This window comes from Globicephala melas, chromosome 9 (assembly GCF_963455315.2).
Source record: "Globicephala melas chromosome 9, mGloMel1.2, whole genome shotgun sequence".
NCBI lineage: Eukaryota > Metazoa > Chordata > Mammalia > Artiodactyla > Delphinidae > Globicephala > Globicephala melas.
Genome location: NC_083322.1, coordinates 7,189,028 through 7,211,004, shown reverse-complemented (window position 1 = coordinate 7,211,004; position 21,977 = coordinate 7,189,028). Strand labels below are relative to the sequence as shown.

The 21,977-nt window shown below is 43.2% G+C and overlaps 1 protein-coding gene across 3 annotated transcripts in view; it reads left to right on the top strand.

Moving 5' to 3' along the window:
* The window catches only part of CUL1 (cullin 1), a 106,597-nt gene that overhangs the window by 67,114 nt on the left and 17,506 nt on the right, over positions 1–21,977 (top strand). For all 3 annotated transcript variants that reach the window (XM_060305180.2, XM_030854103.2, XM_030854102.3), the window contains exons 5-9: positions 1,060–1,110; positions 1,367–1,457; positions 2,147–2,310; positions 8,673–8,835; positions 10,192–10,322. In XM_060305180.2, the coding sequence (XP_060161163.1) occupies positions 1,060–1,110; positions 1,367–1,457; positions 2,147–2,310; positions 8,673–8,835; positions 10,192–10,322 (600 nt within the window). The remainder of the gene's footprint in view (positions 1–1,059; positions 1,111–1,366; positions 1,458–2,146; positions 2,311–8,672; positions 8,836–10,191; positions 10,323–21,977) is intronic.

Here is a 21,977-nt window from a genome sequence, read left to right as displayed (position 1 = left end):
CACAGGGTGTATTTTTCCTGAAAAATAAGACTCTTTCTTCCCGGAGTCTTTTTTGGTAGCATAATTCCTAATTCTGAAATAACCTTTTTATTCTAGTAGTACTTGAGTATATATTGTTCATGCTTTACTAAAAATATTTTTCTCTTAAATAGTGCTTTCAGATTGCCCTTTTTTTGGTAGAAACTTTTTCATTTTGTAAATTAAATTTACACATAACCTTTTCAGAACTGTATTATCTTGCATAAACCCAGTTTTATCTATGATTAAATTTGGCGGAAAATAAGACTGATAGCATTTACCTTTAAATTAATTTCTCAGCAGTTTGTATTTGAGTGTTAAATTGTTATAAATTTGAGTTTGAACTTAACTGAATAATACCTTTCTCAGCAGTTTAAAAACCATTTATGAATTGTAACATTTCCCTTTGGGGGAACATTTTACAGTAACTTTCTGACATAACCTCTATTGAGAAGTTCCAAAACTTTTAAAAATGCATCATACGCACACATACTAGTAAAATGGGAAATTTGAATAATTTATGTATAATAAACTGATTCATTTAAGATGTACAGTTTGATGCTTTTACAGTTGTATGCATCCATGTAACATAAAACACCATGATAAACATACAGAACTTACTCGATATTTAAGATCTATTATTTATTTTACTGAGTGTTAGGAAACTATGATAAATGGTAAACTATGATAAATCTTTCTTAAATGTGTTAGGTCAAAACATACATTTGAGTCAGAGAACAATTTTATACATTAAATCCACCGTTGCCCTTTAGGCTAATATGTATGTTCTCCTAAAATCCAGATTTTCTTTTTCTCTCAACTATTAAAATGTGAGCTAATAAACGTCTGTACTTTGATACCTTTTGAAGTTGTTAAGAGAATGGCTCTCTGGTTTCATCATGATGATTTTCACCAAGTTTATAATCTAGAAATATTGATACATGTAATCTAGGATTCAGGCTATTTCCTATGACTTCAGCTTTGGAAAAAGCATAGTAAAAGTATAGCCATTTAATACTGTTCCTTTTTCTTTTCATCCAGCTTGCATTGGTGACTTGGAGAGACTGTCTTTTCAGGCCATTGAATAAACAGGTACCTACTTGTGTGAGTGTGTGCATGTTTTCCTTTTGAAACCCCTTCCAGATTTCATTTCTTAGCCATTGTCTTCCTCACTCCTTTGGGATGTCCTAAGAGTGCCTCTCATCTTGCATTTAATGGATTCTAATGTTTAAGAGCTATGTAGTAACATAATGTTGGGTTGGCTAAAAACCCGAACGAACTTTTTGGCCAGCCCAATACATACTGTAGTCTGTAATCTACATGTTTTCTTCCTATATCCTTTCTAAAGGTAACAAATGCTGTTTTAAAACTGATTGAAAAGGAAAGAAATGGTGAAACCATCAATACAAGACTGATAAGCGGAGTTGTACAGTCTTATGGTAAACAATTTCCCTTTAATTTATTCAGTTGTATATCAAGTGACAATTACATAACAATGCTCCAATAGATTTATTTTCAGATAGTTTAGTATTATCAAGAATATTGTTAGCATTTACAAAGGTACTCATAATTCTCTTTATGTCAGTGTGATTCGGTTTGATTTTACCCATTATAAAAATTGTTTGATCTTTGTGCCCTAAGGAAATTTTGATGGACTAGACATTTGACATTTGAATTCTTTTCTTTTCTGGTCTCATACTGAATTACTGGATTTATATGCTAGAGTGTCATTAATGGAGCCGAATGATAACAGATTGAGAAATCTGAAAAGTAATACAGTATTTCAAAAGCTTAGGTAGCATTGTATTTCTTTGAAAGTTTAGAATTAGGCATTCTTCCTTCTTGTAAGCTTTTAGAAATATAAACGTTCTCTGAATGAACTTCATGATAACTTGGAACGTGCCTGGCCATCCATCAGAATTACTTGCTTTTGTGTGTCTTGGACTTTTTTCTTTTTTCTTTTATTGAAAGTATACTTTACTACCAGTGAATAACAGATTTGCCTTATGCCCTGTTGTTTTATTCTTACCTTTTAAGCATAACTTAAACTGAATGCCACCCCTAAGTATATTCCTTAAAATATAACCAAAAATAGGGCAGTTGAAATGTAGTTCCTATTTACTTCCAGTGGAACTGGGACTGAATGAAGATGATGCCTTTGCGAAGGGCCCAACGCTAACAGTGTACAAAGAATCCTTTGAATCTCAGTTTTTGGCTGACACAGAGAGATTTTATACCAGAGAGAGCACCGAATTCTTGCAGCAGAACCCGGTTACTGAATACATGAAAAAGGTAAGCTTAAACATAGTACTTAAAGTAGGCTTAAGTTAAAAGTTATTGCTGCTCAGATGAATTATTCTTTTTAATATATGCAACTTTCTTCAAAGTCATTTCTTAGGTACTGTTATCCTGTAGTGTCTGTAGCAGGTGCAGATCGTTGCTCCCAGTTCACCAAGGAGCTTTTATAAGTTAATTTGATAATCATGGCTCCATGTTCTCCTTACTGATCGGAGGATGTAACCGTAATAGCTGTATGACTTTCGTGTTTTGAACTGTCTCTACTACAATAGAATGTGTATGTGTATCTAACGGGAGCCACGGTCTCACGTCAACGAGAAACTAGTTTTTAAGAAACAAATATTTGCAAACTTTAAGCTTTTGCTTTTTTGCTTCTGAAATATCCCCTAAAAATCTATATAACACAGTCTTCAAGTTTGCATTAGAGGAGAAGTCCTTCTGAGAGAACAGGACCAAAGTCTTAGACAAGAAAAAATCCAAGATCGGTGTCTGTATCGTAAATCTTTTTCTACATTAAGTGATGTTACAGTGAAGTTCTAGTGGAATTATTCTTCGTTCTCCTTCTTGGGAATACAGGTATCCCAGACTTATGCTCTGAGGAGTGACCTAAGTCAGGAGGTAGCAAACTTTCTATGAAGGGCCAGATGGTAAATATTTTAGACCTTGTGCACATGTGGTCTCTCTTGCAACTGTTCAGCTCTGCCGTTGTAGCGCAGAAGCAGCCACGGCAACATCTAAACAGTGAGTGCCGCGGTGTTCCAATAAAAGTTTACTTACAGGCAGGATTTTGCCCACAGGCTATGACTGCTGACTGAGACGGGCAAGGAGACTTCCAGGGAGTCTGGGGCTGACTGTGTCTGACACCTGCTTTTTTCCCTTTATTCTCTGTTTGCTTGGAGAGGAAATGCACTGCAGAATCGCTTTCTCCATGTGCTGAGATCGCAAGTTAGTAAGTCAGAAAGAGCAACAAACAGCTCTCCCTTCTAACCATGTAGAGAAGGTCCTCCCCAATTTGTTTGTGACATTCCAAGTGCATTTTCCCATAAGAGATAGTGATTATAAGTGGCCCTTACAAGTTTGAAGCTGAAAGTCCTTGACAAACAAATTTCGGATACCTCAAAACCTAACAAAAGTGGAACGCTTCAGAAATATTATACTTGGGGGGCTTCCCTGGTGGCGCAGTGGTTGAGAGTCCACCTGCAGATGCAGGGGACGCGGGTTCGTGCCCCGGTCCGGGAAGATCCCACATGCCGCGGAGCGGCTGGGCCCGTGAGCCATGGCCGCTGAGCCTGCGTGTCCGGAGCCTGTGCTCCGCAACGGGAGAGGCCACAACAGTGAGAGGCCCGTGTACCGCAAAAAAAAAAAAAAAAAAAAAAGAAGAAGAAGTATTATACTTGGAGTGGTGATAGTTCCTTGTGTATACTTACGGATTAAATTAGCTTTTGTGTGCCAGTCTGGAACCTAACCAGCTTATAGAGAGTTTCTAACAGCTGCCTGACAAATCTGTTTTAAATCTAAGCATTGCCTGTTACTTCATTTTTTCATTTTGGCAGAGTGTAGTTTGCATAAAGACATATTTTATTGAACTCTACTATATATGGTGATCCTTTTAAAACTGTGTATGTTTTTAAAAGTGGGGCCTTTTATCGGGGTACACATCCACAAGCGTGGTTCAGGCCTTTTCAATTTGCAGACTACTTAGTGAATTGCAGCTACCTGCTCTCCACAACCAGGAAGGCAGTAGTGCTTTGGTACAAGGAAATCCGCTTCGTAGGCCAGAGCTACGTCAGCACTCCCAAAACAGGGAAATCTGCTTTTAAAATCGGACCGGGGGGCTTCCCTGCTGGCGCAGTGGTTGAGAGTCCGCCCGCCAATGCAGGGGACACAGGTTCGTGCCCCGGTCTGGGAAGATCCCACATGCCGCGGAGCGGCTGGGCCCGTGAGCCATGGCCGCTGAGCCTGCGCGTCCGGAGCCTGTGCTCCGCAACGGGAGAGGCCACAACAGTGAGAGGCCCGCGTATGATTATTAAAAAAAAAAAAAATCGGACCTGGAACCAAAGGCAGCTTGAGGAGCAAACATTTCCAATGGCCTTGGATAGTTTCAACCCAGTGTGAGCTCTGCCTTCAACAGAGAGCATGCTTCCAGCATCCTTGCTCTCTTAGAGGGGATTTCTTCCTAGAGGTGTTAAAGGTTTGGCCCAAATCTGGTTGGATCTTACCAAACATGACATCCATCCATTCTGAAAGTCCATAATGCAGAGACTCTGTGAGCATAAAATTGGAATTTAACCGTGTGAACAATTCTACCCTTACCTATAGCTATAGCCTTGCATCTCAAACTGAGCTATGGGTCTAATTTAAAATCCCTACTCCACCATTTACTAGGGAGTTGACCTTAACCTTTCTGTTCCTCAGTTTCCTCATCTATAAAATGGGGATAATTTATTATTATCATTATTATTATTATATATTATTTGATGCTTGGCAAAGAGCAAACATGATATAAGTGTTTGGTATTACACACATACATTGTTTAGAACGTTCAGTATATGCCTGAGAATATGCAAAACCATGGGATAAATTGTGGCACATTTTATTCAATAACTTAAGAAATTACGTTTATATTAAAACATTCTATCAGGAAGTAGAGTACAAAACTCATGAACAATATTGAGATAAAGCATGAACTTTTAAGAAATACTCTGCTTTTAACAGCCAGTTTGGGCTAGATGTGCAAATTCCCTGGAGGGGTCTATGTTCCCATTTCTGTGTTGTTAGGAATCTTTTAGTGGAAACAGTTGAGAATCTTTGGCTTTCCTTCTACTGATGACTTTGATGAATGAACACCCCTGAGCCATATTAGTGTCTTAGCATATCTTACTGTCTCATCTGAGCTACGAAAAAAACGTGTGACTCTTCTAGGTTTCTAATGTCATTTTTTAAAACTTTAAAAATAAATATACCTTATTTCATTAATTTGCTTACTTTTTTTTTTCATTTTGTTTTTCCTGCATACTGATGCTAATAGAATTAATAGGAACAGTCTTTAATTGCTTAACTTTATTTAGTCATTCTGAATTTGATCTGGGTGTTCTGATGTAATTATCTGCCAAGTACAGTGCTGATCAGGAGCTTATTTGCCTTCAAGTTAACAAAGAATGTACATGACTGTCCTTCCTAAAACCTAGTGACATAACACCCAGGACCTTGGGTTTTTCATCAACCTCAGAGACACTGCAGGCTCAGGTTCAGACCACTGCGAGAAAGCAAGTCACTCGGATTTTTTGGTTTCCCAGGGCATAACGCCATACTGTAGTTTATGAAATGTGGAGAATAGCGTTATGTCAAAAACAGCAATTTACATACCTTAATTTAAAAAAACTTTATTGCTAAATGATGCCAAAACAATTATAATAGCAGCATCAAAGATCACTGATCACAGATCAGCATAACAAATAATAATAATGAAAACGTTTAAATATTTTGAGAATTACCAGCATGTGGCACCGAGACCCAAAGTGAGCAAAGGCTGTTGAAGACACGGTGCTGACACACTTGCTCTACCCACAGTCCTTCAGTTTCTGTTTTGTTTTTAAAAAAGCAGTATCTGTGAATCGCAATAAAAGGAAGTAGGCCTGTGGACAGTAGTCCCACCTTATTCACAGTTTCAGTTACCCACAGTCAACCTCAGTCCGAAAAATATTAAATGGAAAGTTCCAGAAATAAACAGTCCATAAGCTTTAAATTGTATGTATTGAAATATGTCGTTCTGAGTAGCATGATGGAATCTTGCCCTTGAATCATACTTTTGTCCATAGCCTCTCCCCTGTTAGTCTCTTCATCGACCAGGTGATCAGATTGACCGTCGTCCGCAGTGCTTGAGATCACATAGCCCTTATTGTACTTAAAAGTGGCCCCAAAGCACCAGAGTAGCAATTCAGATACGCTAAAGAGAAGCCATAAAGTGCTTCCTTTAAGTAAAAAGGAGGAAGTTCTCAACTTAATAAGGAAAAGGTTGCTAAGATCGGTGGTGAGAATAAATTGTCTCTCCATGAAATTGTGAAGAAGGAAAATTTGTGCTAGTTTTGCTGTCACACCTCAAATTGACGTTATGGCCACAGTGCATGACACGTGCCCAGTTAAGATGGAAAAGGCATTAAACGTAACTTCTATTGCATCATATTGTTATAATCGTTCTACTTTATTCTTGTTGCTAATCTCTTACTGTACCTAATTTGTAAGGTTAACTTTCTCATACGTATGTATGTATAGGAAAAAACATAACATAGTACCTATAGGGTTCACAGTTTCAGGCTTCCACTGGGGGGTCTTGGAACATATCCCCCGTAGATAAGGGGGGACTGCTGTGTAAACAACTGCTGAGCCCCTCTGGCTTTTGTGATCACTTAGGGACCAGTTTGCTCTTCCCTCTCGGCCCCTGCAGGAAGAGTCTGTAGAGTGCTACTGTTTTTTTGTAGTACAGGGGATGGAAAGCCAATGTCCCCCAGAGAGTGAATCAGCAGTGATACCAAAGCTTTACCTTTCATTTTAGGGGAGAGAAAAGTTTTTAAGAGATGACTTTTTGCTGCCAGGGTATTATGTTCTTCCAGGAAACAGGTATAACCTCGAGAAAAAGTGGTGCTTTTTGGTTTGCATGTCCTGTATTTCACCAGCTTTATTTCTTGAGGTATCAGGCTTAATGAAATACTAGATATGAAGGAGCAGAGGCTTGGAACTTCAGAGTTAAAGCACAGAAAGATCTTTTATTGTTTTTTAAAATAGCTTTGTAATCAGGAAAGAAAACACACAACTGTAGACTTGCAGGGAAATACAAATAGCATAAACCTGCACAAACTTGGGACACGTGCTCAAGTGTGCGCGTAAACACCAAATTGGAGTAATGCTGTAGGGTTTTGTTTTGTTTTTATTTATTTATTTTTGGATGCGCTGGGTCTTCGTTGCTGTGTGCCGGCTTTCTCTAGTTGCAGAGAGCCGGGGCTACTCTTCGTTGCGGTGCGCAGGCTTCTCATTGCGGTGGCTTCTCTTGTTGCGGAGCACGGGCTTCGTAGTTGTGGCACACGGGCTTAGTTGCTCCGTGGCATGTGGGATCTTCCTGGACCAGGGCTCGAACCCGTGTCTCCTGCATTGGCCAGCAGATTCTTTAATCACTGTGCCACCAGGGAAGCCCTATAGGTTTTTTTAATAACTATTTTCCCCCACTAATTTATTACATTAATGTATTTTCTATTTACTGGATAGCAGTATTCCATTAACCAAATAATATAACAAATTATATCTTATCAGAATCTTCAAGTATTTCTTACTTCGCAAATTGTTCCTTTTCCTTTCCCATGTTTTTATTTGCACATACTTATTGATTTTTCAGAGATTATTATATATTAAGGATATTGACCTTTTGATATATACTACAGATATTTTCCAAGTTTATTTTGTTTTTCACATTTAACTCTATTTAGAATGTGCAGTAAGGTTTAAATTTCTGCAGTTGAAACTATTGTCCTATTAGTAATTTTTGACAGCGCAAGTCCTGCCCAGTCATTTTTTCATTTTGTTTTTTTGGCTCTTGGATGTTTATTCTTCCATTTGAATTTTTCTAGATTTCTCCAAAATTATGCCAAATTAAAAAATCATTTTGGGGGCTTCCCTAATGGCGCAGTGGTTGGAAGTCCGCCTGCCGATGCAGGGGACACGGGTTCGTGCCCCAGTCTGGGAGAATCCCACGTGCCGCGGAGCGGCTGGGCCCGTGAGCCATGGCCGCTGAGCGTGCGCGTCCAGAGCCTGTGCTCCGCAACGGGAGAGGCCACAACAGTGAGAGGCCCGTGTACCGCAAAAAAAAAAAAAAAAAGAAATCATTTTGGGAAGTACTGGCATTTTTATAATACAAAATATAGTTTTTCACTCTTTATTCAGGTTACCTGAATAATGCGAGATCATTGAAATTTCTTTTTCTTTTTTTTTAAGAAGATGTTGGGGGGAGGAGTTTATTAATTAATTTATTTTTGCTGTGTTGGGTCTTCGTTTCTGTGTGAGGGCTTTCTCTAGTTGTGGCAAGCGGGGGCCACTCTTCATCGCGGTGCACGGGCCTCTCACTATCGCGGCCTCTCTTGTTGCGGAGCACAGGCTCCAGACGCGCAGGCTCAGTAGTTGTGGCTCAGGGGCCTAGTTGCTCCGCGGCATGTGGGATCCTCCCAGACCAGGGCTCGAACCCATGTCCCCTACATTAGCAGGCAGACTCTCAACCACTGCGCCACCAGGGAAGCCCTAATTTGCTGCTATTTTTGTTAGCAGTTTTTAAAAAGCAAACCCAAACCTCTGACTTGACTTAATTCCCACAGGCGGAGGCTCGGTTGCTGGAGGAGCAGCGGAGAGTCCAGGTCTACCTTCACGAGAGCACCCAGGACGAGCTAGCCCGGAAGTGCGAGCAGGTGCTCATCGAGAAACACTTGGAGATTTTCCACACAGAGTTTCAGAATTTATTGGATGCCGACAAAAATGAAGGTGAGCCACTGAGATTCAAAACACAAGGGTATTTATTCTGATCTGTGATGTTGAAATTGTGTGAAGTTCTAGACTCAGTTAGCATTACCAACACCAGTCATTCTTTAAGAGACTCACGTGTGAGATTGTGTGTGCGCATGTGTGTGCCTTGTGTGTTGATTTCAGACCTCTGCAGTGTGCTTGGGGTGTGACTTTGGGGGAAGAGCGTCTTTTCAGTTTGGTTTGGAGGCTAACCTGTTCCATACACCTTAGCATTAAGTGATGCTACCACTGGTTTTTTTTGTTTGTTTGTTTTTGGGTTTTTTTTTCTGCAGTACGCGTGCCTCTCACTGTTGTGGCCTCTCCCGTTGCGGAGCACAGGCTCCAGACGCGCAGGCTCAGCGGCCATGGCTCACGGGCCCAGCCGCTCCGTGGCACGTGGGATCCTCCCGGACCGGGGCACGAACCCGTGTCCCCTGCATCGGCAGGCAGACTCTCAACCACTGCGCCACCAGGGAAGCCCCTGGTTATTTTTTTCTTGCGTATGTTTCTTCTGAAAATTCTTTAAGATGAGAAGGCTATAATTTTGCAGAAGTATTTCCTTTACCCCTCCCTTGTTTTACTGGGACATGTTAGGAGCTCAGTAAAAGATTGGTGTTTGGATTCAGGATTTTTCTTTGGTGTTCATATATCAACCATGTGCCATACATATATTAAGTGAAGAATATGGGGACCCTTTTGTGACTTATTTGTTTGTATAGTTGGGATGGATATTCATAAATAGTCCTTAAATTTATTCATTCTTTTAAGTAATATTTGAGTGCCTATTACGTGTCAGGCATAAATAATATCTGAATCTCAAATGTTAGGAAGCCTCAGATGTAGTTCCTGATCATCTTCTTTCTCTATTAGTAGTTTCTCCTAGCAAGGGGGAGAATATGCTTTTTTTTTTTTTTTTTTTTGCAGTACGCGGGCCTCTCACTGCCGTGGCCTCTCCCGCTGCGGAGCACAGGCTCCGGACACACAGGCTCAGCGGCCATGGCTCACGGGCCCAGCCGCTCCGCGGCATGTGGGATCCTCCCAGACCGGGTCATGAACCCGTGTCCCCTGCATCGGCAGGCGGACTCTCAACCACTGCGCCACCAGGGAAGCCCGAATATGCTTTTATAATAGCATGACTTCCTTATTACTTTCAGCTAAATATACATATGCTAAATATAAAGTATTTGGTTACAGTTATGTGCATTTGATTATTAAGGTGTGAAAACACGGTGGTTTTATTCCAGTGTACCTTTCACCTCTGTAAGCACTTACTTAGTGGAATGGATATGCAGAGTTTGTTTCCGTGCATAAAGGTGTGGCGCCTTCTTCTTTCAGATTTGGGTCGCATGTATAATCTTGTATCCAGGATCCAGGATGGCCTGGGAGAATTGAAAAAACTCCTGGAGACACACATTCATAATCAGGGTCTTGCAGCGATTGAAAAGTGCGGAGAAGCTGCTTTAAATGTAAGTACTGTTTAACTGAAAACCAGTCGGGCCTAACCATTCCCACGCACGGACTGCAGGTGTGTCTCGTGTCTCCACCTACAAATCCAAGGGGTAAGATTTTCACTAGACTCTCATAGAGAACCTGGTTGGGCTTTCTAAAATAGAAGGTTCACAAGCATCTTTATTCAGTAAACATCTCCATAAACTCTTCTCTGGCACTTTTTAGGCATTAAGGGTTTAATTTCTTGATATTCTTTTTTCCTTTATGTCTTCTCAAAATTACATTCCTTGCACTAGAAGAGAGAAGATTATTCCATAGAAAGAACAGGCTAAAGCCTCCTAGAGACTTGTCTCTGGCACTCACAGGCCACAGGCTGCCCCTTGCAGGAACTTCGGTCTGTGTACTGCCCTCCCATTGAAGCTCACAGGGCTGTTTGCCCTGGAAAGGCCCTGAAATGTATGGCATTTCTCATACACACCCCCCTCCCCACTGCGGGAGGCACAAGAATACTCTGCTGGGTTATCTGTAATTCACTTGATAATTTTACATAGCAAGTATCATGTGTTTCTAAGAGACAGGTAAGTTGTCTTCAGTTTTGTCCCTATTGTGAACTTTAATTTTGATAGTGTTTGGGACAAATATTGGAGAAGAAAAGCTTCTAGAACACACAGTTGGTTCTTAGGTCTGAATCAGAAAACTTTTTACCTCTGATTTTATTGTGTTTGGTGTTAATTATTTCAACAGTACTATCTTTAGTATCTTTTTTTAAGTCTTTATTTTCCTGTTATCTTTGGGGATCTCTTTTCTACTTTTAATTATGGGGGTTGCTGCCTCACTTGTTATCACATCTATGAAATATTAGAGGGAAGAATGTAAACACACCTTTAAAGGACCTGACACAGGCATGTACAGGGGATTCAAAAGGGGTGACTTGATGAAGCTATCTTTTCAGTAACGTAAGGTGTTTTCACAGATGTTAATTCAAAACCCGGTTTGGCTGTGTGGGCAGCAGAACCAAGTTAAATGACTTCCCTTCAAATGAGTTAAGGTGGCGAGTCTTATTTCATCAGATATGGATTAGAATAGCCGATAAATGAAGCAGGTTTCGCTTTTTCATGTAAACTGTTAAATGTTAGATATGAGATTGGCCTTAGGGACTCATGTTCTAGGTGAATATAGTTAGATTAAAAATCAGTAGGATAACTTGCTCTTTTGTTTTCATAGGTATGATGGGATATTCCTTCTAATGTCAATCTTTTCCAAACCAAGTAAGGTTCTAGATGGAGAAATAATCACGTTGTAATTCTCCAGTACCATTTTCTCTTTCTTTTGGATACAGTCAGCTGCCTGATTGACTTGGTCAGTGAGTCTTGAATCTGAAGTTCACCTTTTCACGGCAGTTAAAGCACAAGTTCAGCTTCTAAGTAAAATCATTCCTCTATTAGTAGAGACTTCGTCTGTCAGCAGTAGACAGCAAAAATAAACTGTATTTACCAGCAGTTATATTTTATTGGAAATTAAGCTTTTAAACAATATTTTTATTTATTATCTATTTATTTATTTAATTTATTTTTGGCTGCATCGGGTCTTCTTTACGGCACACAGGTTTCTCTCTAGTTGTGGCATGCGGGTTTTCTCTTCTCTAGTGGAGGCGTGCGGGCTCAGTAGTTGTGGTGTGTGTGGGCTTAGGTGCCCTGTAGCATGTGGGATCTTAGCTCCCTGACCAGGGATTGAACCCACATCCCCCTGCATTGTAAGGCGGATTCTTTACCACTGGACCACCAGGGAAGTCCCCTAAACAATATTTTTATTACTTAGATGTAAGCCACTGATACACGTGTATTTAAACATCAAAATAAGATTTTCCCCCATGAAGAATAATTATATATAACTTGGTAAATTTATATTGCATCTGCCTTAACTTTCAAAAGTCAAACATTTTAAAAATAACATTATTCATTATAATTATTATTTCCATAGGAACTGTTTTTATACTGAACTCATGAAACTGGTTTTTTAAATTGTTCTTGTGAGGAAAAGTTTCTTTAAGAAAACAAATACTTTTCCTATTTTCTGCAAAAGGAGTTTTCCCTGGTTTTCCATTTTATTGGCTCATCTCTGAAGTTTCGGTTGACTTGTAAGTTCGTGGTGCCGTCTGACTGGCGCGTGGATTTCTTTACGACCTTCCCCGGGCTGGGTCGGACCTGCTGCCTTTACTCACCAATGATGTAAAAGCCCAGGAAACTTGAAGAAGCTCCAGAGAGAGCACATGTAGCCAGTCTTAGCCTGACTCGCAGCTGCTTATTGTAAGACAGAATAAATACAGCTGCTAAAACATAAATAATTTTAGGTAGGTATTCATTTTTATCACATGTGTAGTAAACGTAAAAGATGTAACCCAAACCATGATGGTTTTCCAAAACCCATTAATGCTGAAAAAAAAAAAAAAAAGGCGGCAGAAAAAGGAGATTGGTTGAATTAGTAAAAAATTACGATTATCGTACCTAATTTTAAGTGGGGTTTAATTACTTTGAAGACAGTTTTTAAAGTTTTTCACCTAATTGAATTGAATCATAGTATATGAGAATCATTTAAATTCATCTATTAAATGCCATAGAAGGCACTGCTTAAATGATTTTTTTTAAGGGCTGAAAAGTTATCTAGTCCTATGATTCCATTTATCCCATCAGTTTGGCTAGAAAACAAGTTTTACTGCTAATCAGTGTGGCCTAGGCTGAAATTAGTACAGGTTTCACACTTGTAATGTGATTCAAATAATATTTTTGTGTTAGAAACTTCAAAATCTACTTAAGAATTTTCTGAAGGCATTTTTTTTTCCAGGTAAAACAGATTTGAGAATAATGGCTGTTCCTGGGTAACCAGTGTCTGGGAAATCCCCCTCATGGTGTCCCCCTCTCTTTACCCAAAGAGGAGCTGGCAGTCTTGCCCTGTGAAGTGTGGCTGAAACCCTGAACACATGTGCTGTTTTTAGACACACTGCTTCTTGTACCTGCCCCGCCGCACCCAGGCCGGGGAACACCAGGGAACGCAGCTCGGGATCAGGGCTCCTCTCAGGGTACAGGGGCTTCAGGCTGAAGCAGATCAGTGTGGGTCCATCCCACCCGCCATGACGTGAGATTCCAGCACGAGGAGGCGTTCTCTCCAGCCTTCGAGAGATGCTCGCGACTGAGGACACTCGGGCCTAGCCGTGCTGCAGGCACCATTAGCATGTTGCATCGGGGCAGCAGTAGAACTTTGGAAACACAAAGAACTCTTCAAGGATGGGTTTTAAACAGGTTTAGAGCTGAACAAAGGATCAGATAATTCTTTTAATCGGCAAGTTTATTTCATAGGCAAGTTACCCCGTGTGTGGTCTCTGGACTGAAAGGAGACAGTGGGGCAGCAGCAGGGCAAATCAGCACATTTCACGTTGCCTCCAGGCCGGCAGGAGTCGAACATTGAGAGACCTCGTGTGCTTGTGTAGACGGGCCGCGGCACTACACGTGTGCTCAGTTGTTGGCAGTGTAGTAACGGAAGCAAAATAATCCGTATTAAAATATAGGAGGAGGTTGGGCCCGTCCACTTAGGTGTTGAGGGGAGCATCTTGAAAGCGGAGCCCGCACCTTCAGGTGTTCATTTAAAAGGATTGCAGCCCGTGGTGGGGCGGCCCCGTGCTGGGTTCTCAGCCGTTTCGTCTACCAAAGCAGCCGGCTGCTGGTGCTGGCTGGCGGTAAAACTCAGAGGACCAGCGGGGGCCGCAGAGGACGTTGACGTCACTTCCGCTCATCCAGCAAGCGTCACGGCCTTCCTGTGCTGCCTCTGCTGCCGAGGATCCCAGTGCGCGGTGCCGCCACACTGCTGTCTACTCATCGCATCTCACTTGGTCTTCTCGGGTCTCCGTGACCTCCTCGGCCCGCTTTAGTGACTGTACCGCGGGGCCATTTTAACGCTCACATCTTCCTTCCTTGGTTCCCTAGCACGGCGGCGGCAGCTGTGGAGTATGTGCCACGCGGCCTCACCCTCTGCCCCTGGCAACCTGAGTCTTCTCAGGTGGAGTCATTTCCTACTGAATGTGGGCATGGCCGTGGGGTCCTCTCGGACCAGCGGGCAGCCAGCCTGTCGACCCCCAGCAGCGCGTAGCCGCCACCCAGTCCTCTCTGCTGAGTCAGTGGAGTGGGGACGTGCTGCGTCCCTTGGCCCTCCAGGCTTTTCCTGCCTAGTCCCAAAGCTGCCCTTGGAATCGAGGCCCCGTCCCTTCATTTCTGGATGGTCTTACATCTCTCCCATTCCTGTTCATCCCTCATCTTGCTTAGCAGTTTCGTCTTCCAAAAATACTCCTCAATGTGTGAACAGTTTTACTCCATGTTCTTCATCCGTTGCTTTAAATAAAGCACAAAAAACCCCTCTTCCCTAAAATAATACATTAAATCTTCCATATTATATTAAGTCAAAATCCTCTTCTAATATGCTCCCATTGTCATGAACCTCATCTTGCAGTGAAACTGTTCTGTCCTCATTCCCCGCAGAACACGTCCTTGTTCATTATACACATGCTACCTTCTCTGCCTGGAACGCGGTCCTTCCTTCCTTCTATTTTTATCCTGCTTTTGAAGGCCAGCTCAAATCCCACTTTCTGGAAAAAAAAAAAATGCTCTCCACTGACTCTTCCCGCCCAAGTAGTTGTATCCTCATCCTAAACCATTAGGGCATCTAGAAAAATCTCCCAAATGCCACTGTATATTTGTGTATAACTTCTGTGTTTCTTGTCACTCCATCTATTATAAATCCCTTAAGAGTAAAACTGACACCTTACTATGGTTTGATACTCTTTATAATTTTAGAACTAGCGTCTGATACAGCAAGTAGTTATTGTTGATAATGACGATGACCGTGGTGGCAAGGAGGAAGGGCCACCTGCTGCCGCCCCAGCTCCTTTCTGGTTTCATCCTCCTTACTCTTCATTCTCATTATGTCCATCGTCGAAACGTTTTTAAGCACTCCCAGTTCCATACGTGTGCCGTGCTGTACCCTCCTGGTTCTTCTGTCTGCTTAGACATATTCCTTCTTTTTTTCCTATGTGTTAAACACCTTTATCTTTCAGTACCCTCAAATGCCATTTCTTCCATGAAGGCTTTCTCGATCACCCCTTTGAAATAGCAGCATGTTGGACAATTTACATGACATTCACACTCCGTATATCTTAGATGTCTGTGTAAATGTCTTCTACAGGGATGGCTTTATCCATCTTCATGGCCTCAGCTCAGCACTGTGCCTCACACAGAATAGGGTCTCCGTCTACTTATGTCTTAATTATACTCCTCACTGTTGCCAGCAGGATTCAGGGCGGCTTACACAATACGTAAAAGACAATAGGATAAATGAAACAGTAGCAAAATAAGGGTTGGAAACACAAAGGAAGCTAAGTGTAGGATAGCACTCAGAGTGCCTGCAGTGAAGTCTGGTCTCTCATTAGAGGTGGGTTACAAATTTGCCTCTGATGTCTTCCATCAGTACAGAGAGCTTGCTGGAAAGGACAGTTGGTAGTACTGTGAAGTACAGTCAACTCCTTGATTCATAGTGATCTTAGGGAACGAGCCTGTGGCTCAGAGGAATGACTTTATCGGCATTCAGAACTGACGGTACCTTTCCTTACGGCCCATCCTGAAGAAAACACCAGCTATGTGGAAAGTCATCTGTGTAAATACAGAGTAAATACTATATCAAGTCATTGGATGGCTTTATAAGTTCCCCTAATGCCACAATTTTATAGCAAAATAAAGTTCAGGAAATGAGTCAATACAGACTTGTAAGTACCTGCTAGTGAATGCTTGACCAATACAGTTGGTTCCATGTTGAATTTTTAATTAACACACGATTCTGCAGCAGTCTGGGTGCTATTGTTCTTCCCTACAAAGAAAGCTTCATAAATCAGGTATAGAGAATGTTTCATTACTCTGTCTTCAGGGCAGAAGTGGCAACAGATAAGCACAAAGTCCTCTTTGAAACCGTATCTTGATTTAGTGACCTCAGTCTAACTGGAACTGAAATATAATCCAACAAGAATGGGCTTGTAGATGCTTCGATGTCCAGCAGGGCTGTTGGTGTGACGGTGGGAGGTTGGGCTGCAGAACCAGACTGGGGCACAAAGTTGTGAATGTTTACTTGCAGCTTTGGAGGCAAAGGTGTACTGAGACGGAGAGGCGTTTCAGGAGCGGCCCAGGGCTGCCGCGGCGATAGTGCTTGTAAGAGGGAGAAGTTAGAGCGGAGAGTTCTAAAAGCAGAAGTAAAATCAGGGAGCTCTGACGAGCAAATTTTTCAGTATAAGACAAAGGGGCTGAGACTGGGACCCCTTACGAAAAAGAATTACGAGAAAGTTCCATGGTTGGGATTGAGTACTCACTTGTGTGTGAGCCTACCCGAGACCGAACAGAGTAACACAGTGCTGGGTGCCTCTGGCAGATTTGGGTTTCATTTATACAACCAAGATTCCCTTTCTCTTCTGGAGTAAAAAGCTTAAATAACAGTCCTGACTCCACCTTGCTGTGGGTGGTAATAGAAGAAAATTACCCACGCAGAGCTAAACTTTAGCTCGGGGACCTTTTACATTTGGAGTGTGACCCGGCTTTGTGTGGTCAAGGGAGATGGAGACCATATCCATCGTGTCTTTAAAGAGCGTGGAGAGGGCGGGATAAGAAGATCCTAGACTGTCACAGCTGCAGGCCGCCCCTTAAGCTGGGGATGGATTATGCCAGCTGATTGTACTATTTCTTATTTTGAATATGTTGACCTTTTTCCATAATAAAACTTAAAAAAAAAAAGCAAAACGGAAGAAATGTACAAGTTTTGGTGCAGTCGATGTGGGAAAGGAGAAAGAGGAGGGAGCAGGTTACAACTTTAATTACATAAAGAGCTGATACTTGGTGACAGTGCAGATTGGTTCAGAAAGCACGCAGCTAAATTTATGAATTCGTCTTCTGTCTTTGCCATGAGATGAAGAGGGTAACCATTTTCTCTGAAGGAAAAAATACACAAATGTCCATCTTTAGTCTAAGATAACCAGGCTCTGAAAAGACTCACTGTATCCTTTGTGTATCCGGGAAACACCCTTCTCTCCTTCAACTGTAGGGAGAACTCCAGTCCTTTCACAAGCAGACCCATCGTAGAAGCCTCTTCCTGCCCAAATCTGACTTTATACCCCACGTTAAACTAATTTTGCCTTCGTCTTTGCTGCGTATCTGTACGTCCTGAAGTGGCCCCTGCCCGGTTCAAGACCAGTCACATGCGACCCGTGAACTTCTCTGGCCGCCCACCCACCACCCACCCGCTTCCCTTCTGTATACGCTGCTCCTGTTTCTGAGCCGATGCATGTATTACTTTCTGAAACATCATTCTTTCAGTTAGAGGAGACACAGTTTTTCTTGGCAAGTCTAACGTAGTTCCACTTTCAAGAACTAATATTTTCGCCTTTGATCACCCAGCACCTAAGTCTAGTCAGTTAGAGCCTCACCATTTACGGGGTAACCAACACCAAAGGGCTGGCTGCAGGCACACCTGGGATTCAGGGCAAGGTAGGGGGTGAGCGGGCATGAGGGGCCAGGGTCAAAAATGGGAGCCCACACGGTCATGTAACTCAGGTCAGGGATTTGTGAAAGTTTATCAGAGGCCGAAGGTTATGATCAGATTAAAGATGTGTTCATTACGCTCTGAGGCTCATAAGTAAAAATGACTGAAGCAGAAAGTAGCAGGTGGACAGAGGTTAACGTGGTGGGAATGGAGAGCACTGGTTCAGTTGCTACGTTTGTTTGTCTTGATATTTTAAACTTAAACCATTCTCAGTCAGAAAAACTAGTGATTTCTGCTTATCTAAACAAAAGAGTTGAGGCGATGGAGTAAGAAAAGCCCATTAAAGGACTTCCCTGGTGGCGCAGGAATCCACCTGCCAACGCAGGGGACCACGGGTTCGAGCCCTGGTCCGGGAAGATCCCGCATGCCGCAGAGCAACTGATCCCGTGCACCACAGCTACTGAGCCTACGCTTTAGAGCCCGTGAGCCACAACTACTGAGCCCATGTGCCACAGCTACTGAGCCTGCGCTCTAGAGCCCGCGAGCCACAACTACTGAAGCTCGTGAGCCACAACTACTGAAGCCTGCGCACCTAGAGCCCGTGCTCCGCAACAGGAGAAGGCACCGCGGTGAGAAGCCCGCACGCACGGCAACGAAGAGTTGCCCCTGCTCGCCGCAACTAGAGAAAGCCCACGTGCAGCAACGAAGGCCCAACGCAGCCAAAAATTAATTACTTTTTTTAGGCCCATTAAGGAAATGTGAGACTTAGAATACTGAATGGTATTTGAGGCCTCCCATTTCTCTCCCAGTTTGGGGAGGGGGCTGTTTGGTTTTTTTGGTTTGGGTTTTGGAGGTTTTTGCTCATTAGGTAATATCAAAATTACTTTTAAACCCTGAGTGCACACAGGCTGGCAGCGGAGGGGGGCACCTCAGAAAGTGCTGAGTGATGGGGCGCCGGGCTGGGGTTGAAGCTCCCGCATGTCATCGGCAGAGTGTAGTCGGTGGTTTGGGACTGTTCTTTTTCTGAACCTCTTGCTTCTCTGTGTTTTGCTTGGAGATGATGCGACTCCAAAGGGGAAGTGCTAATGCTTATGGGGAAGAAGAGTTCCACTGACCCCGAACGATGGTGTGGTGTGTTCTCATCAGTTGAGACACATTTCTTTCCCTTTCCTTCTTGAAGAGAAGCAGCCCCGAGGTGGGGACGTCGGCCTCGTGGAACAAGGCCCTGGGTGGCCTGTGCTGCCTCCGCCTGTCCCCCGCGAGGACAGGAGGCCGGGTGCCGCTCGGGGCCCTGGAGGCCGCACAGGCTGAGAGCGCGATGCACGTGCGTGAGGTGGAGGCCCCAGGCCTGTGGCCCCCGTATCCTCTTGAGGCAGAATTACAGTATTCCTGAGGATCACAAGTGACCCCGAGAAATCCTGCATGACGTGCAGCAGCTCCCCGTGAGGTACTGGCCTCACTCCTCTGGGCGTGCCCCACACGCCTCTCTGCTTTAACTAAGGGTAAGGTGGAAGTTATGTCAGGCTCCTAAAGTGTGTTTTCTCTCTGTGAGACGGGCTTTTAGAATTATCCTGTTAGTGGAAACGTGGGATAAAAGGTGGTAATTCAGTTATGATCATGGTTGTTCCCGATTTGGCCATTGCAGAATGAGTTGGCAAAGGACAGGAGGCCAGGCAGGCGCAGTCTGGTGAGCCCCTTGAGCTCATGCCCAGCGAGGGAGGCCGCCCTTGGAGCAGCTCACAGGGATGGTGAGCTCGTGTAACAGGGAAGCCTGGCCTGTCCTGGAAGCTCAGGGAGGTTCCCTGAAAGTATTGGAGACCAGTAGAAGAGCTGGAGCTGCCTGGGCCAGGTGGGGGTCCCAGACAGAGCAGAGACCTGTCCTGGCCACCATGAAGTCGGCTACGACAGGAGGAGGGGCAGGGCACAAGGTAAACCCGCGAGGGTGGGCCTGGGCTGGCCAGACCATGGGAGAGCTCGAAGGCCAGGTTGATGATACACCTTAATCCTAAGAGCAAGACGAACCCAGGAGGATGGTTATAATAAAACCGGACACTGACAGGATCAGATTTTGTTTTTACAAAATCGCTACCATGTAGAAAATGGATTAAAAGGAAGAAGAGTTGCTAGTGTACCAGTTAGTTTGTTAGAGTGGTTCAGATGGAAATGACACGGGCTGGTGATGGGGGGACACAGAAGGAATTAAGTAATTAGACTCTGTAATGGACGGGATCTGTGTTGGATAATTGTTGAAGCTGGACGATGAATACGTGGGGTGGGTTTTCCTGTTCTTTGTAATTTTGAATATGTTTGACTCTTTTCTGCAATAACACGTTGAAACGAAAGAAATGGAAAGAGAGAGGTCCAGAGAGCAGCAGAGCCAGGGAGGAGATGGGGCCGGCTCTGGCACACAGAGTTTGGGGATCCCTCCAGGCGTCCGCGGCAGGTTGCGTGAACCGAGTGGGACGTCTGGTCTGGTCTGGTCTGGAGAGGAATGTGACGGCCATTGGCAATAAAGACACCGATCACATAGGAGTTGGATGAGATCCCTCTGGGACCAGCCTGAGAGGCGTCCTGTTTCTTACATGTAGAGAGCTCTCATGTACTATGGAGTAATCACGCCGATTACTGACTACCTTTTTTTTCTATTGGAGTATAATTGCTTTACAACGTTGTGTTAGTTTCTGCTGTACAATGAAGTGAATCAGCTCTATGTATACCTATATCCCCTCCCGTTTGGACCTCCCTCACCACCCCCATCCCACCCATCTAGGTCGTCACAGAGCACCAAGCTGAGCTTTCCTTTTTTTTTTTTTTTTTTAACGTCAGAAATTCACATCTTCATGCTCTTGAAAAAAACGTGCATTTCATCCGGCTGATCTTTTCTCTCTCCTTACCTCTGTTGCTTGTCTAACCCTGCGATCTGGTGCCCTGTGAAGAGACCGCCATTTACCTCCTGGTTGCTAAATCACTCACCTTTTGAACGTCTTTTCTCTGTTTGGCACTGCTGACGGCTCCTTCCTTAACTTCTCTCCTCTGTGTTATTCCTGTGTGTTCCCATCTCCATCTGCCCTTGCCAGGTTCCAAGGTGGCTTCTCTCTGGATCTCAGATGCTAAATTCAAGTCTCCAGGGCTCAGTACCTTGGCACGCTCTTCCCTCAGTGGGTTCCGTTCACACCCTCACTTCTCACCAGCCAGGCTCCTGGCTGAGTCTTCTCGTATAGCAGAAAGAATCTGGAATTGGAGTCTGAAGACTTCTGTTCCCTTAGGGAAGTGCTGTCTTTCCATGGGCAATTCTGCTGGGCATTTTTGGGGACATTTATGTTTTTCCAAATCCTAGATCTGAGGAAAATTGGTCAAGAAATCAAGAAAACGGAAGAGCGTTGTAGTTCTCCTGTAAACATAATGGTCACCGTGGAGACTTTCCTGATTCGAAGGAATCCATTGATGATGGTCCAGGGCAAGGGGAGGGGTGCTGATGTGGGGAGTCCAAGCTTCAGGTCGTCTCTGGGAGCCAGGGTGAGGTAGAGGAGCAGTGTCACCCAGTGGGTCCGTCTTCCTTGTAGATGATGCCCAGGTATAAACGTGCATGTGTCCCTCTCTGCTGCTAAGGGTGAGTCATTCTTGCAGATAAAATAAAAACTAACCTGTTTGTATACATAATATACTTTATATCAATCCTGTGAGTGGTGTTCCAAGAAAAAGCAAGTTTTGGAAGCAAAGCCCTTAACTTGGCAGTTTTGATATGCGGTTCTTGGTAACGCTGTTAACCTTTAATGTTCCTTTATTCAAATACTACACGATAATGTTTGCTGGCATTTTCCGGTGTGTAGATACTTGCTAGAGATTAAAGTTCTTTGTAAATACTTTAAAAGAACAAATGCAGACAGAAAAATAATTTGAATGATGTGAAATAATTTGACATGAAATCAGAAAGCAATCTGAATTGGCAAAAGCAATATCAATTTCAATGGCAAAACCAAAATTAAGTCAAGCGGACAGTATTTTTTCATTGTTAGAAAAAAGAAATGAGCTTATATGAAGTACGCTGTGTGCCAACTGAGAGATGCTTTTGGGTGCAGTCTTGTGAATAAGACCATTAATACAGAATG